Source organism: Sturnus vulgaris, chromosome 1 (assembly GCF_052056855.1).
Source record: "Sturnus vulgaris isolate bStuVul1 chromosome 1, bStuVul1.hap1, whole genome shotgun sequence".
In the NCBI taxonomy this organism is placed as follows: Eukaryota; Metazoa; Chordata; class Aves; order Passeriformes; family Sturnidae; genus Sturnus; species Sturnus vulgaris.
In genome coordinates this window covers 143,332,683-143,346,704 of record NC_142243.1, presented here as the reverse complement: position 1 = coordinate 143,346,704, position 14,022 = coordinate 143,332,683, and the positions used below count along the sequence as shown (strand labels likewise).

Genomic DNA, 14,022 nt, shown 5'->3' with positions numbered 1-14,022 from the left:
ATCACCTGCCGTGTTGTGTGGGGAACATTGTTAATTCCCACACCTATGCTACTCCAGGGAATAAACGATTTTCTGGATTAAAAATGTCATCTGAGAAGAGTTCAAGAAAGTTACACAACAGTGGGTGACCTTATGCTGGGTGAAATCCTCTGAGGATGGGATGTGTGTGTGGGGGAGTGTTGCATATCCAAGTAGGGATGATAAAATAAACGAGTTGTTCTGAAGAATTGTTAAAAAGGAAACACACAAATCATGTAATAAACTGGACATGTCTTTGGAAAATTGGAAGCAAATGCGCAGAGGAAGGACTGCAATTCAATCCCCATACACATAATATGAGGGAAACCCTTAAGCTGGGCAAACTTGGAGTGGCCACAATAGCTGGATAAGGAGGTGATAGATCTCTTGCAGAAATATTATTTCAATTATGCTTCTTCTGCATGTGCAAGAATTGCACATTATATAAGAGAACTACAGATTTTTATAAGAGAAGAAGTTATCTCTGTCTATGTATTGATTAGATATACTCAGGTTCTAACTGCTTTTTATAATTTTCTTTAAATATGACATTGGCATAGACTGCCCAAAATAGCTGGGTATTGAAAGATAAGACAGTACAATTAAGGGGGTAGGAAGGGATACCTCGTCTGCATATCCCAGGAATCATGTCTGTCATATCACATATTTAGCTGGCTCTTTTTAGGTTCTAAGTCTCAAACTGAAGTACTCAAAACCTGCAAAATGGGAAATGCTTTGTGCAGGTTTGGAAATTAGTATTTTTCTGTGCAAGGCAGAAAAAGTTTCTGAGCATCACTCTCAGCCTTGTATTATGGTTAAAACTGCCTAAAAGAGAATGTCATTTAACGTTGATAATTTCTGAAATACTTTCTTGCTCCTGGAAACTGGCCTACAGTATATGGCTCTATGAAAATGTGGGGGGGTTGAGTGGTCTTTCCTTCTTTCTTTCTTAAGTTGTTCTAATACTCAGTCTTTTGCTGAAAAGCAGCCAGATTACCATGGACATCAGTGGGATTTGGCAGATGAGTATCTGAAAGCTTTTACTCCGGGAATTATGAGAAATTAATAGCTTTACGAAAGGGAGAAGGGGGGAGAAAGTAGCTTGGAAATATTTCAGATGCTGTAGCTGGTTATGTGACTTCCTGATTTAGTATACAATGTTGATTTATTATATAAGCTTGAAACAACCTTGTTTTCAAAACAAAAATGTTTCATAGGAAACAGCCATAAAACCACTCCTCATACTGCAACAGCATCTCACAGAAATGGTGAGCATCAGGGCCCATGGGGGCAACTAAGTTTACTGTTCATTTTTCATGACACTGACATTCTTGTTTTCATCCCAAGTAACTTTAGGCACTAAAATTAGGCCCCAGCTGTCTTTGGCTTCTGTTAAGGAGTAGTTTTCCATGTCTTGGTTTGATGTAGTGCATTTAAACTTACACTGCAGACAATACATTGAGTTTTTTTAAGTGATCTTTCATGACCTTTAGAAATAACCCATTAGCCTCTCCAAGGTCAGAAGAGGCAAGGTATTAAACTGCTGCTGGTCTGTGGTTTATGGGGACAGAGAGGCTCCTTCACAAGGTAACCTGGCTTGGATCTGAGTTTGGGTCCAAAAGATGTCTGTCACTTCAGAAATATAATTGTAAAAGTATTGATGGATGTTTAGGGTGCCTTTATGTAGCTTTAAATCCATTATCAACCTTTTAAAGATTGCAACCCTCAAAAAAGGACTATCTTGAGATGTTAATCCTTAAACATAGCCATGACTTTTCTAGGTAACAGACAGCATGTTGTGAAGCTGTCTTTGTAGTCTTCGAGGTATGCCTGTGGACATAAGCTATCATCACCCAGCATCTTAACTTGATATTCCTGATTCATCCAAATTTATATATCAGTATTTAAAATAAAACCATTATTGGAATTTTATTGGTTTTGTCTGTCTAATAATTACAGAAGCAGCTTCAGATATTTGTCATCTGCCTGTCATCCTGAACAGGTCTTGCAATCACTTTGTTGATAGGTAGGGGAAGCAGAAGGAGAGATGTCTGTAACTGTATTTTATAAATATTTATTTTCATGCAGCTTGAACCATGAACAAGCAACAGGACTCTGAGTCTATTTATTTAATAGACTTCTTGTATCAAAAATCTTCTGTCTGGGCAAGAAGGCAATGCTTAGTTGCCAAGTCTAGGAGAACATTTGTCATGTTAGAAGTGTGGAAGGGGCTACTCCACATTTTACCTTGTTGGCAGAACAAATTGCAAATGATTCAGGAGTGGTATTAATTCTACATGTTGCCACCAGTCTTGTATGCATTTCTTTAGTAGGAAATTCTGTGATTTCCTCCTTCCCACCTTTGCCTAGATGTGGAAGGGCTTTCCTTCCCATTGCTATGTCAGCCTTTGATCCATCTGACTCATCAAATACGTGTCAGCCTTTGTGAAGTTGTGGGCTCTTGTTTATTCATAGAAGATTAAAACCAGGGAGGTATCCCACTTCCTGTGCAGGTTTTCAAAGAAAATTCCACACCTATCCTGAATAACTCTGGATGAAGCACTTGCACACCTGCAAATGTGTCTAGCAGTCAGAAGAAGGGGGAACCTGGGATATCCATGTTCCATATGGCATTGACACCTAATCTATTGTTTAGCCTTGTCTACTTTAATCTGTAAGTAAAGGAGGAGTAGTCATTCAACACAGAGGATATAAAAATAAAAGTAATTCAACTTACAGGATATGTTTCATATATATCTAGGAAAGGATATATACTATTGCTTGGGACACGTGCCAGTGTACTAGGTTTGAATCTGTGATTGCATAATCTAACAAGTCTTCTGTATTGGAAAAGCTAGATATTGTTGATTTCCTGTGACATGGCATGAAGACAGACTGGTTGATCTTTTATTATTTTTCAAATATTTAATCCACTTTTCTCTGCTTAAACAAATTAATTCAGAAACATGGCCGTTATATCATTTGCAATACAATTAGGCTTGTCCCCTAAGCAAGCCAAGAGTGGACATTTGGCACCGTTAAACAGCTGACTATAAAATTCTAACATTAACAGTTAAACCCAATGTAATGATGTATGCGAAAAAATTGCATAAGCTCAAAATGGTACTGACCTTGCAGAACAATAACCCTTATTTGCTTCTCACTTCCAACTGGTTAGTATGGACAAAGTTGAGAGGGCATCTTGTAACTTTTTTCTATCCCACCCTCCTGCACTATCCCACCCTGGTAGTCTGCCTTGAAAGACAATGAATTTAACTTAATGACAGTGAGAGCTGTTCACTGGTGATAAGGCTGCAGTAAGAGTTTGCTCCCAACTTTTCTACTCGAGTTATTATCCTATAGCCAAAATACTAAATAAACTTGTGTGCTCCCATCAGTTGCTCCAATCTGTTGTCTAATTTTGCCTGTCCACTAAGGGGCCTGGGTAACAAAGGGTATTTCTAGTAGAAACAGCTACCATTTGATTCATCAGCACTGTCTCAACTGTAAAACACAAAGTATTTTATTTAGAGCTTGATCAATGCAAATAGAAATTCTTCCACCTCGATATGGCTGCTTCATGTATTGCTCAGTAGCAGTTTTAGGTATCGTGGTTGATAGTGCTGAATTTTCTTAGTTTGGGTTTAAACAAATCAAAGGGCTGACTGTTTTTGTTGTTTCTTTTTTTTTTCCTTCTCATTAAAAAATGAAGGAAAGCTGAGGTCCAGTAGTGGTTTCTTGTAAGCTTGAGTTGAATCAGGCTCTGCCTGCCAAAGTCAGGAAGGAGTCATTCAGACTCACTCAGATGTTGTAGACAGATAGAGGCCTTTTGATTTGCTGATTTTTGCCTTCAACAGATCCTTGTCTCAGGTATTCATCTTATTTCAAGTGCAGCAGACACATGTACTCATCTAAACAACTAATGCCAATGTAAATGGCTACATTCCTGAGGTGAAATACTGGCAGGTGCAGCTTTTCTCTGAAGCCAGTCTGGGTGCCTTTAGGCTGCACTTACTGCTCTTAGGACTGCACAACTGGGAGTAATCTCCACTTGTGGTCATTACCTCAGCACGGGAAAGGTGCTCATGCTGTTTTCAGGTGACATGCATGCAGCACACTACGCTCAACAAGGATAAAAATGTAGCAACCACTTTCTCACAAATGTGCTGGCTACCTTGGCAATGATCCAGTTATTAATCTGTCAGGATGACAGATGTTCTACTTGCCTGGCTGGAGGAGAGTGTCTTGGCACACGTTTAAAATCATTGCCTACAATACACAGGGTCAGAGGTGAATTCAGCTGTGCTAAGACAGGAGCAGCATGGGACATCTTCAACTGCTGAGGATAAAAATTGGCTGGTCTCATTTAGACAACCAAGCAGACTGGACAGTTTGGGCCTGTGTGGGCCAAAACACTAGGAAGTCAAACTAGAGTTTGCGGATAGTAAAATCCAAATACAGAATTCCCTGAACTTAGTTTGTTGGTACCTTCCCAAAGATACCTGCAAAACTATTTAGAATTTGCAGGACCACAAACATTTTCAAAGAAAAATAAATCTGCTGTGGGGACAATGGTTTTCCAAGCAGAGCAAGACAGAGTATAACAACAGAGAGAGCTGACACACATTTCATGCTGAATGTGTCTTTGACCTCCTTTCTCTGCCATGACTGAGCTTTTCTCTATGAATACACCTCCAATGCAAAGGAAAAGTAAATTTCTTTAAGTGTGGGCCCTTTTTCACCTGGGAATACCATGATGTACTAATGAATAATGGCCTTAATTAGGTAGTATCTAGGTTGGTTATATAACCTGACTGTGCTGACTTATGTGGTACCAACAAGCATCCTTGCATTGCAATTGTACTTCTGACTGCAGTGTGTGGGCTCAGTGACATGGTCACTGGGTTGTAGGCATGCTTCCTCATCTTTCCTGTTCACTTGCATCCTTCTGTCCTATCCTATCAGAGCTGCTATCCTGTAATATTCAAATTTCTGTATCCTGAGATATTGAAAACAATATTGCTGTTATTCAGCTACAACCCCTAAATTCCTATATAAGTACAAAGCAGGGGTTTTTTTGGGAGTTACTGTGCAGCTACATCATCTTGTGATCATTTGATCATTGTCACCATGCAAACTGGTGGAAGGCTGGGGCTGCAGAGGCTGGGGGATATGTTTGGGGGATTCCCTGTTTGGTGGCAGCTTGAGTACGTGTAAATGTGAACCAAGCTCAAAATCAGATTCTTGAGGGGAAGCACCTGAAAACAAAGAGTGGTCTCCAAACCCGTGGCCATTCTGCTCCTGATCTTGCTGCATGTGTTTAGTAAAACATCATTTCTATAGTGTTACTCTGGATGTAGTTTTCACTGGAAAAGAGGATACATTATCAAAAAGTTAAAATAAAACTTAAAAAATTGACCTTTTATAGGTGTGATTTTAATTTAATTGGACTGAGTCCAGTCAGATTTGGTGGAATAGAAGATGAGAGGTAGGGATTGTGTCCAGGGCAAAGGAAAGGAAAATATGACTAATTTTCCCATAAATAACACTACAATATCCAAATCTAATTGCTGTTAGCTATAGCCTCATTGTGCAAATGATCTTTCATTACTATGCCAAATCAATTTCAATTAAGACTGATGTATGAATAATTCAGGCATAACATTTGAATGATGCATGTACAGATGACAGTTTCTAAGTGCCTGTTTGAGCAAGGTACAGGGACTTGTAGCTTATTTTCAAAGAGTTGATTTAAAGTAAACAAAAAACTGCAATTATGTAAGTAAACTACATTTTGTCTTAACTCCTCATGAAGCGTATACATTGCGGTATGCATAAATAATGGGAGGAGATAATCTAGCTCTATGCTCAGTGCTGGCCTTAAGCCATTGTCACTTTCGAAATGAGTTTTGAGATAATTTGGATAGTTCCTTGCAAGAGAAATTTAGTTCTGTTGAGCTACAAACTCATTGTTTACTTTCCTTGATTGTGAACCTTTCTGATGTTCTAACAGTCTCATTCCCCTGCCTTTTGTGGAGTCATAGGATAGAAAAGAGAAAGAGGGTGATGAGGATAATCAGGAATATAGTATAGCTTCATTAGAGAAAGATCAAACAAACTCGTGTTTAAAAAGGAGTAAATAGAGGGGAATATCATGGATGTTGTATAGAAGAAGGAAGAGAAAGAATTAATAGCCTGTTTCGAAGTATGAGAACGGTACCCTAACCCCACTGAAAACCAGCGGGTTTTGAACCAAGCAAAAGTAAAAATACACTCATGGAGTATGTGACTACATTGCAGAACTTTCTGCTGCAAACTGATTTATAGCTAAAACAATACAAGGGACTTGAAGGATTGAAAAAACGGTTTGAAAATTTCATGGAGATTTTTCTATCATTTCTATCAATCAACCCATCGGGTGAGCTCAAGAAGTTCTTCAACATCTGTGTAGGAATGTGTCCCTCCCTGCAAACTTAACACCTCATCACTCTCTGTGACCTTTTTTGTGTGCTCTCTTCTAACACATTTTCTGTTGATGGCTACTGATTGTAGAATGCTGGGAAGAGGGACATTCATGCAATACTGATTAGTGTTAAGGTATGTTACTTTCTAACTGAGTATCCTCCAAAACCTGGACGATGAAAGGGTCAGGTAAGTAGTGGCTGGGTTTTGAAAATGAAATTAAATACTGGAGGATTTCCTGGCCATGGAACTTAGTGCTTTTAATTAAAAGCAACGTAGAGATTTAGGGGTGAAAGTCGACAGCACAGCAGCTGACTGACTGCTACAGAGTTTGCATTTTCCAATTAGGGCCAAGGCTGAAAACTGCAATTTTCACTTCTAGGCTCAGGGTAGAAGAATAACTCTTGAAAACATTTTCTTTTGATTTCAGAGAGTCATTAGAGATCTGAACACATTCTAATCCTCTTATATTTTCCTCATTAGATTTGGATTACTGCAGCCAAGCAAGGGGTGAAAGCTGGCACGTTCTTCTGGTCTATGTAAGTACCTTCTGTTTTCTGGAGATTTTTAACTAATAGGTCAGAATTAATTGAATCTAGCTGTTTATTAAGTTGTTTTCCTTTCTCTAAGCATTCGATAGGTGGGAGACTCTACCTGTAACCTTCTATTGTTTAATTTGTGCAACATTTCTGATAACTAAAGCTGATGCTACAGTTTGCTGCTTTAGATTCATGTACTGACTTTTAACAGTTGTCTAAAGAAAAGATGTGTGGCTTTTTGAAAAATTACTGTCCTTCATTCCAAAGTGTGTTTTTTTGCTAGCAATGTTTCTTAGTCTTCTGAATGTGGAAAACTCTTATTGTCATCTTATGTTAATTGACATCATCTGTCGAATTAACTTAAAGGTCTGATTCATTCATTTTACAATACAGTCTGTCCTTAAGCAAGATATCCCATTTCCCTTTCCTAAGAGACAGCCTTGAGGATCTTTGCTGTTTGTTCTCTTGTTTAATGATTTCAACTTATTTTCCCTTGTCCCCATCAAATATATCTTTACAACTAAAAATGAATGAATTTTGACAATTTTTGAGGAATTCATGTAGATCAGTCTTTCTATTACAGCTTCTGGCAGGATTGCAGGTGCAAAGAAAATGTTTAAGCTACAAGACTGAAGTAATAAGGGGATTAAGGGGATTTGACTATTTTTTTTATTCCTTTAAAACCACTACATTTTACTGTCCTAAATATCATAAAGCAAATGGACGGAATAATAAAACAAAACAGAAGCTGATGATAGGTTTAGGCTTGCAAGATGAAATCTGATAGAGCTCCACTCTGGTGCTCTATAAACCAAAGAAATGAATGTGATTCCTAAGTTCTATAGCTACATAGTCTACATAAACATCCTGGCCAATGCATGCTTGTGGATACAGAATGCAAAACAAGTAGCCAAGGACAGGTTGTATGAAAGGCATTAGTAAGAGAATGAGTCAGCCAATTTATGTATGATTGAAATATATATGCCTTAAAACTGCACTATTTTGTTCAGTACACAGAATATTTCTGGGAGAATTTTCAGGCAAACTCAGGAAAACAGCATTTTCAAAATATTTTAGTCAGAAATTAGTTAATTGAAATAATGGTTTTTCTTTTTTATGTATTGCACAAGTAATAAAAATATAAAAATTGGACAGTACACGAAATTATTATTCTGGTTTAAAATGTTGCTTTATTTGCAAATTTTAGTATAAATTTAGTATAAATGCTCATTTTTATGGTTTTTTTACAACCTAAAGTTCTCCATGTAGTTGGAGACTGAGAACTACTGTTTGTCTACAAGGCATTAAAAACTAAGGTATTTCCAAATGGCTCCTGCCATCTGTATTTCTTTGTCAGAGCTTTTCAAAGAGTGCTGAATTCAGTTCATTATGGTGACTGATGGTGGTGTCTGATTCCTGCCTTGGGATTCTGCTATTGATCTAATGGATTCTGGACTGACTGGGCTATTGTATTTAAATGACTGTGTGGTCACTGACCTGCAGAGCTTTCCTAAGATGAGATATTTGGCACTTTAACAGCTGTTTCTAAGGTTAATCATTCTCATAGCATGAACTTGGCCTCAGCAGCCAAGTGAGAATGGCAATCACTGTACAAACAGTGAAATAAGATGGGTCTGTTTTGCAGGGTGAGAAGTTGTCAGGGTTCAGGTCCCTGTGCTGCTGGCCTGGTGTTTCACATGGCTCTGTTCTGATTCACACCAGCCTAGCCCGCCGTGGCTACTGTTAAAGCAATGGAAATTTTTCCAGCATCCGGAAACAGAAAAAAGGAATGCTACCAGAGCAGGGTGTACTGATGTGAGCAATATAGTGGATTTTACCCATGCCAGCTATCCAATAGCAGCATACAAAAGGGTTCATCTGGGTTAAAGCCACCAGAATGGATCTTTTATTCACTCCTGCTTAAAAGAGGTAGATTTACTGCTTTGAGTTCTGACTACATTTGCAAACTTTTAATCATCTTTCTTTCGGAGTATGTAGACATTCATAAGGTCTGATGTGATTCTATTTGCAAATTAAGAATCAGTATTAAGCGACAAAGAAGATAATCATGCTAAAAGCAAATTATGCTACTGTGATACATTATATTCATATTAAATTCAGTTCATAGCAAGCATTTGTTGATGCTTTTTGTATTCTATGCTAACAAGGTATATCTTTGTATTTTGTGGTCCAGCGTCATCCCCCATGAGCGCAGAATATTAACAATACTTCAGTGGTTAACCCTTCCAGACAATGAAAGGTAATTAACTTTTTGTCATCTGCTGTTGGATAACTGCTAGTTTGTCTTTTCTTTATAAGTAGCTGGAAGAGCAAGAAAATTTTTAATTCTGAAATTTACTTTTGTCTGTTACAAGCCATCACTGATTTAAAGATTTGTCTGAGTTTTGTGTTTAGTGTGAGTTCTTTGGGATTTGTGGGTTTTTTGGTTGGTTGGTTTGCGTTTTTTGTTTTTTTTTTTTCATATCAGCTTTTAACCATCAGCAGATTGATTCTTCCAAATAAGTGCATGGTATGAATTTATTTCTTATCAAAAAGCATGTAATTACATGGATTAACTTGGATTTGTCTTATCCTACTGAGCCTAATATGGTTTAACAACCTTACAGGCAATGGCAGTTGTAAAACTGGACACAGAGCTCAAGGAAAATGCTAAGATTTTAATTATGAGTGGGTTTTACTACACAAGTTCCCACATGCTGCTGCAAGGCTCAGATGAGCTGCTGTTGTGATTTCTCCTACAAGATTTAGAACGAGCATGTGTCCTCAGATGGTACCCCCTGTGCCTCCTTGCATACGTTCTTGGGTTTAATAAAGCTGCTAAACAACTAATCATACCATGGAAACAAAGAACTGCTAAATAATTGCAGGATTCTATGACTGAGAAACAGTTCTTTTCCCAGAGTTAAGTCTCATTGGAAAGCTGAGTCGATTTGACTTGACCTGGATAGCCTGTTTTTGTGCTGTTGTCAAAGAAAAGCTAACCTGAACAAGATCTTTCTTTCTTTCAGGCCTTATGTTTATGCCTTCTACTCTGAGCAACCAGATGCTGCTGGCCACAGATACGGTCCTTTCAACTCAGAGGTTAGCACAGATTTTTTTTTTCTACTGAAAAAGCAGGTGTCTCTAGTACATTTCTTTTCCCCCCAAAACATTGATGCTGCTCTGGAGTAACATTTTTAGCAACTTTGTTTTCACCTGTTTCTGCTGTATGCTTCCCTTCTACCAGAGAAAACAAAGTTATCTTCTAAAGGATTTATCATGTAAAATTTACTTCTGGGAGAAGGAATTGCCCGTGCCTTTCAGGAGGCTATTTCTCTGTGTGATATGATAATGCAAATAGAAACGTTTATTTGGCATAGACAGGAGTATATTTATGTGCAACAGCATAATTTAACTTTCCTGTAACAGTTTATCCTTCTGAAAAGTAATTAAAATAGAATACAGAAAATATTGAGATAAAATGCAGAGGAGAAAAAAGCTTTCTTTAAAGTTGACAGCCAGCAGTAGCCAAAGTAATAATCCCAGTCTGTCAGGAAATGTAAAAAGCTGCTAGTTCCAGTTTCATATAGGCCCTATAGGGGTTCAGAGAGCTTTTCCAATACAGTTCCCTCAGGACCATACAATTGAGTTTGGAAAAAGTTTTAAAGCACCATAAGGCATTTTAATGAAAAATTATGTGCAACATGCTGCAGCAGTTTAACCCCTTGTTTGACTTTATGTAGCTGGCTGGGGCTGATGAGTATTATTTCCCCTGACAACATTGTCCAGGTGACAAGAACTTAAAGATAATAGATTTGTCTGGGATATGTAGTGAGGGAAAGTAAATGCTGTACCCAAATATCCTGCTTCGAGCGCCTGGGATCTGACATTTCCAATGATGTCTGACAGCTTGCAAAGGTTCTCTAGTTTCAGTGCAAATGCACGTCTGCAGATTCCCATCACAAGGCTTCAAGAGGTTTTATGTAACATTTTCCAAGGATAAACAAATGTTTGCAATCTTCAAAAAGTGAGGAGAGTATCAGATACCCTCTGGAAGGCAATACAAATCTCTTTGAGTAGCCAGGTACACAGCAGTACTTTCTTTTTTGTTTGTTTAACATCTGATGGCTGTTCTTGATGGGAGAAGAGAGCAAAGAGAAGCAACTTTAATATTTTTAGTATGGTTGAGTTATTTGGTCTGTTTAAACAGTTTGCAGTGGTTATGAAGTTGTTGTGGGTAGCAGCTCTGTTGGAGTAGTTTGAGCCATGGTCCTAGAGCAGTAGTTGTGAGGAATTATTCCAAATCAGCACTGAAACATCCTGTTGGATGGAAGGAAGCAGTCCTTTTCCTGGATAAGCAGGGGTTAATATCTGCCAACATTTGCTAAATTGACAGATATGAATATGTGTCCATGTTGTCATTTGGCTCAGAACAGGAGTTGTGTCTGATTCAGTCAGTAATCGAGCTCTCTGATTTAATGATGTATTTATTAATAATGCTTTATAGTTCCTCTTAGTGAAACATTGCAGTTATTATACGTGCCTTATGATTGAAAACTCTGATTTTGGTTGTCTGGATACAGCCACTTCCTTCTGAACAGAATTGTGGGGCTTTTCCCGTGGACTTAAAAGGGGAATATTAAGATGATGGCATTGAAAATGTTCTTTGAATGGTAGTGTTTAACAATTCTGCATAACATCCAATGTGGCAATTTAGTTTCGGGTTAATTATAAGAGTCTAAAAAGTGAAGTGTAGCAAAGTGTTCATAATAGGAAAAGTCATTATTAAAAGAAAAAGCCCCCAAAGGCTCTTTCTCTATGGGGGGTTCTTGTGGATGGTTATCTGAAGGTTGATCTCTAATTGTAAGGTAAAGCTTTAGCTCTTAATAAGTGTGAATTAATAGCTTATGAGAGTTTTGCAAATAGATAGTTTTATGTCATTTGTATTAAATGCAAGAAGACCATGAAACCGATTTCTAGCAAATTGAGAACAGATGCTTAGCAGAAGAGCATGTATGGGTTTGCAGTTCAAACAGTACCAAACTTTGTGAATGGAAGTACACAGATGCTGAGGTTTGCTAGGGGCCAAGTTTCGGGATAGAAAAGCTAGAGGAAGTATTTTATATTGTTTCTCTTGACACTGGCTTCAGTATAATTTTTATGAAATTTACATCATCTGGAAGAAAGTCCTCAAAAGGATCCCTTTTAGCTAATTCCTTGATACCAAGAGCATGACTTCTCTGTGAAGTCAATTTTTTCTTGTATACAGCTGGCAGCAGTTAGACATTTGGAGTATTACTGACCATTTTTCTTCATGCAAAAAGGCAGATCAACCAAACTATAAAGTTTGAAAACAGGCTTGTAACAACTCTGTATTATGTTTACAATGGGCTTCTTACTTCTTTTGAAGAGTGAATATTTAATGATGATTTTTCTTACTGCAATTAGTAGATTGAGGAATAGTTTTTTACCCTGAAATCCTCCAAGCCTTTATTAGCATGAAGTGAATTTTATTTGAGTTTATTATACCAAATAATGTCCTAAATTTATTTAAAATGCATAATCTTAGAGATCTAATGGCATCCAGATGCCTCTGAGATCTTCCCAGGACATGCAGCCTATGTGCAGAGTGTCTTAAAGCAAGAAGCAAAGGGACTTAGAAACACTTAAAATTTATTGGTGAATTGTCAGTGTTTTTTATATAAATGGAATTTATGTTATAGCTAGTATCCACAAGTGTAACTTCGCATATCCACTATTATGCATTTCAGTGTAAACGAGTTGGTTGTCTACGTTTTGGGGTTTGGTGGGGGGTTTTGGTTTGGTTTGTTTGTTTTTTTTTATTTGGGGTGAGGGTGCTTTGTGGTTTGGTTTTGGTTTTTGTTTTTTTTTTCTTCTTTAAAAACATTTTAGGAGGTATTTCAGTGGGTTCTATTATGTTTCCAGGAGCGGTTATGGGAGTTATAAAATACATGCTTGCTTTTGATTTACTTCTGCCTTTTTTTTTCTTTCCCTCTGTGCTTCTGCAGTTGAACTCTGGTAGGTTGGTCCATCCGGGTCAAGAAGCAAAGCTTTGGCTGGCTAGTTACCCTTGTGATGTTACAGTTTCCTTCTGTAAGTGGGGAGGGATTTGGTTCCCTCCTCCATAACTGTTCTGACTCTTCTCAAGCAAGACTAAGAATTGGCTGGTTAATAAGAACTTGGCTTTTTTTTTTCCTAGCTAACTTTTTTAAAATATAAAATATTCTAGAAATATACTACCATAAGAGCTCTAAAATACATCGAAATCTGGCAGTGCTAAGGCATTTCTGCTGCTCCTCTAACATGCTGTCTTGAGACAGTCACTTCAGTGTTCAGACCTGGGTCTTCCACACTCACGTGTGTCTGGCATTGTGGAGCTCTGTCTGAGCCGATTCAGGGACAGTAAAATGAGGATCCTTCCTTTCCCTGCTGCTCCTCTCATCAGGACTGCACAAAGCTTGAAGCGTTTTAAAAACAGAAAACTCTGGTGCTGCTTTATTAAAATGCCTTTCTGGAGAAAGACGAATGAGACTGGACTAGAATCTCCTTTCCAGCTGCTTGTGTTGGAAGCAATGAAACAGCATGGCAGATGGTAACATCCCCTTCTTCCCCTTCCCTGTTTATGGAGCTCTGTAACTCAACAACTGGGAGAAGCCGCCTAAGTACATAGAACTTAAATAGCATCATAAATCTCCAACTCTCCTCCAGCCCACTCAGTGTGTGCTCCATTACAGATTGTGGTTTATCTCCTGGTAGGTGTTACCTGTCAGCTCTTCTCACACCATCTTGAGCAGTGCCAAGAGCCTGCAAGTTGTGTTAAAGTCAGCAGGAGTGGGACAGTTCAAAATTATGAGCAAGTTGATTAATGGGATACTAGTTTACTCTAGATAGATCTTGGGTTTTTTTTCATTTTATGCTTTGTTTTTTCCTCCCTTAAGTCTGTCCTAGGTAATTGTGCATTTAGGAATGGTGACATTACCCA

General features: G+C 38.0%; 1 protein-coding gene across 8 annotated transcripts in view; it reads left to right on the top strand.

The window, feature by feature from the left end:
- The window catches only part of ENPP2 (ectonucleotide pyrophosphatase/phosphodiesterase 2), a 72,044-nt gene that overhangs the window by 31,572 nt on the left and 26,450 nt on the right, over nucleotides 1–14,022 (top strand). For all 8 annotated transcript variants that reach the window (XM_088178691.1, XM_088178685.1, XM_088178663.1 and 5 more), the window contains exons 9-11: nucleotides 6,964–7,019; nucleotides 9,214–9,279; nucleotides 10,049–10,121. In XM_088178691.1, the coding sequence (XP_088034817.1) occupies nucleotides 6,964–7,019; nucleotides 9,214–9,279; nucleotides 10,049–10,121 (195 nt within the window). The remainder of the gene's footprint in view (nucleotides 1–6,963; nucleotides 7,020–9,213; nucleotides 9,280–10,048; nucleotides 10,122–14,022) is intronic.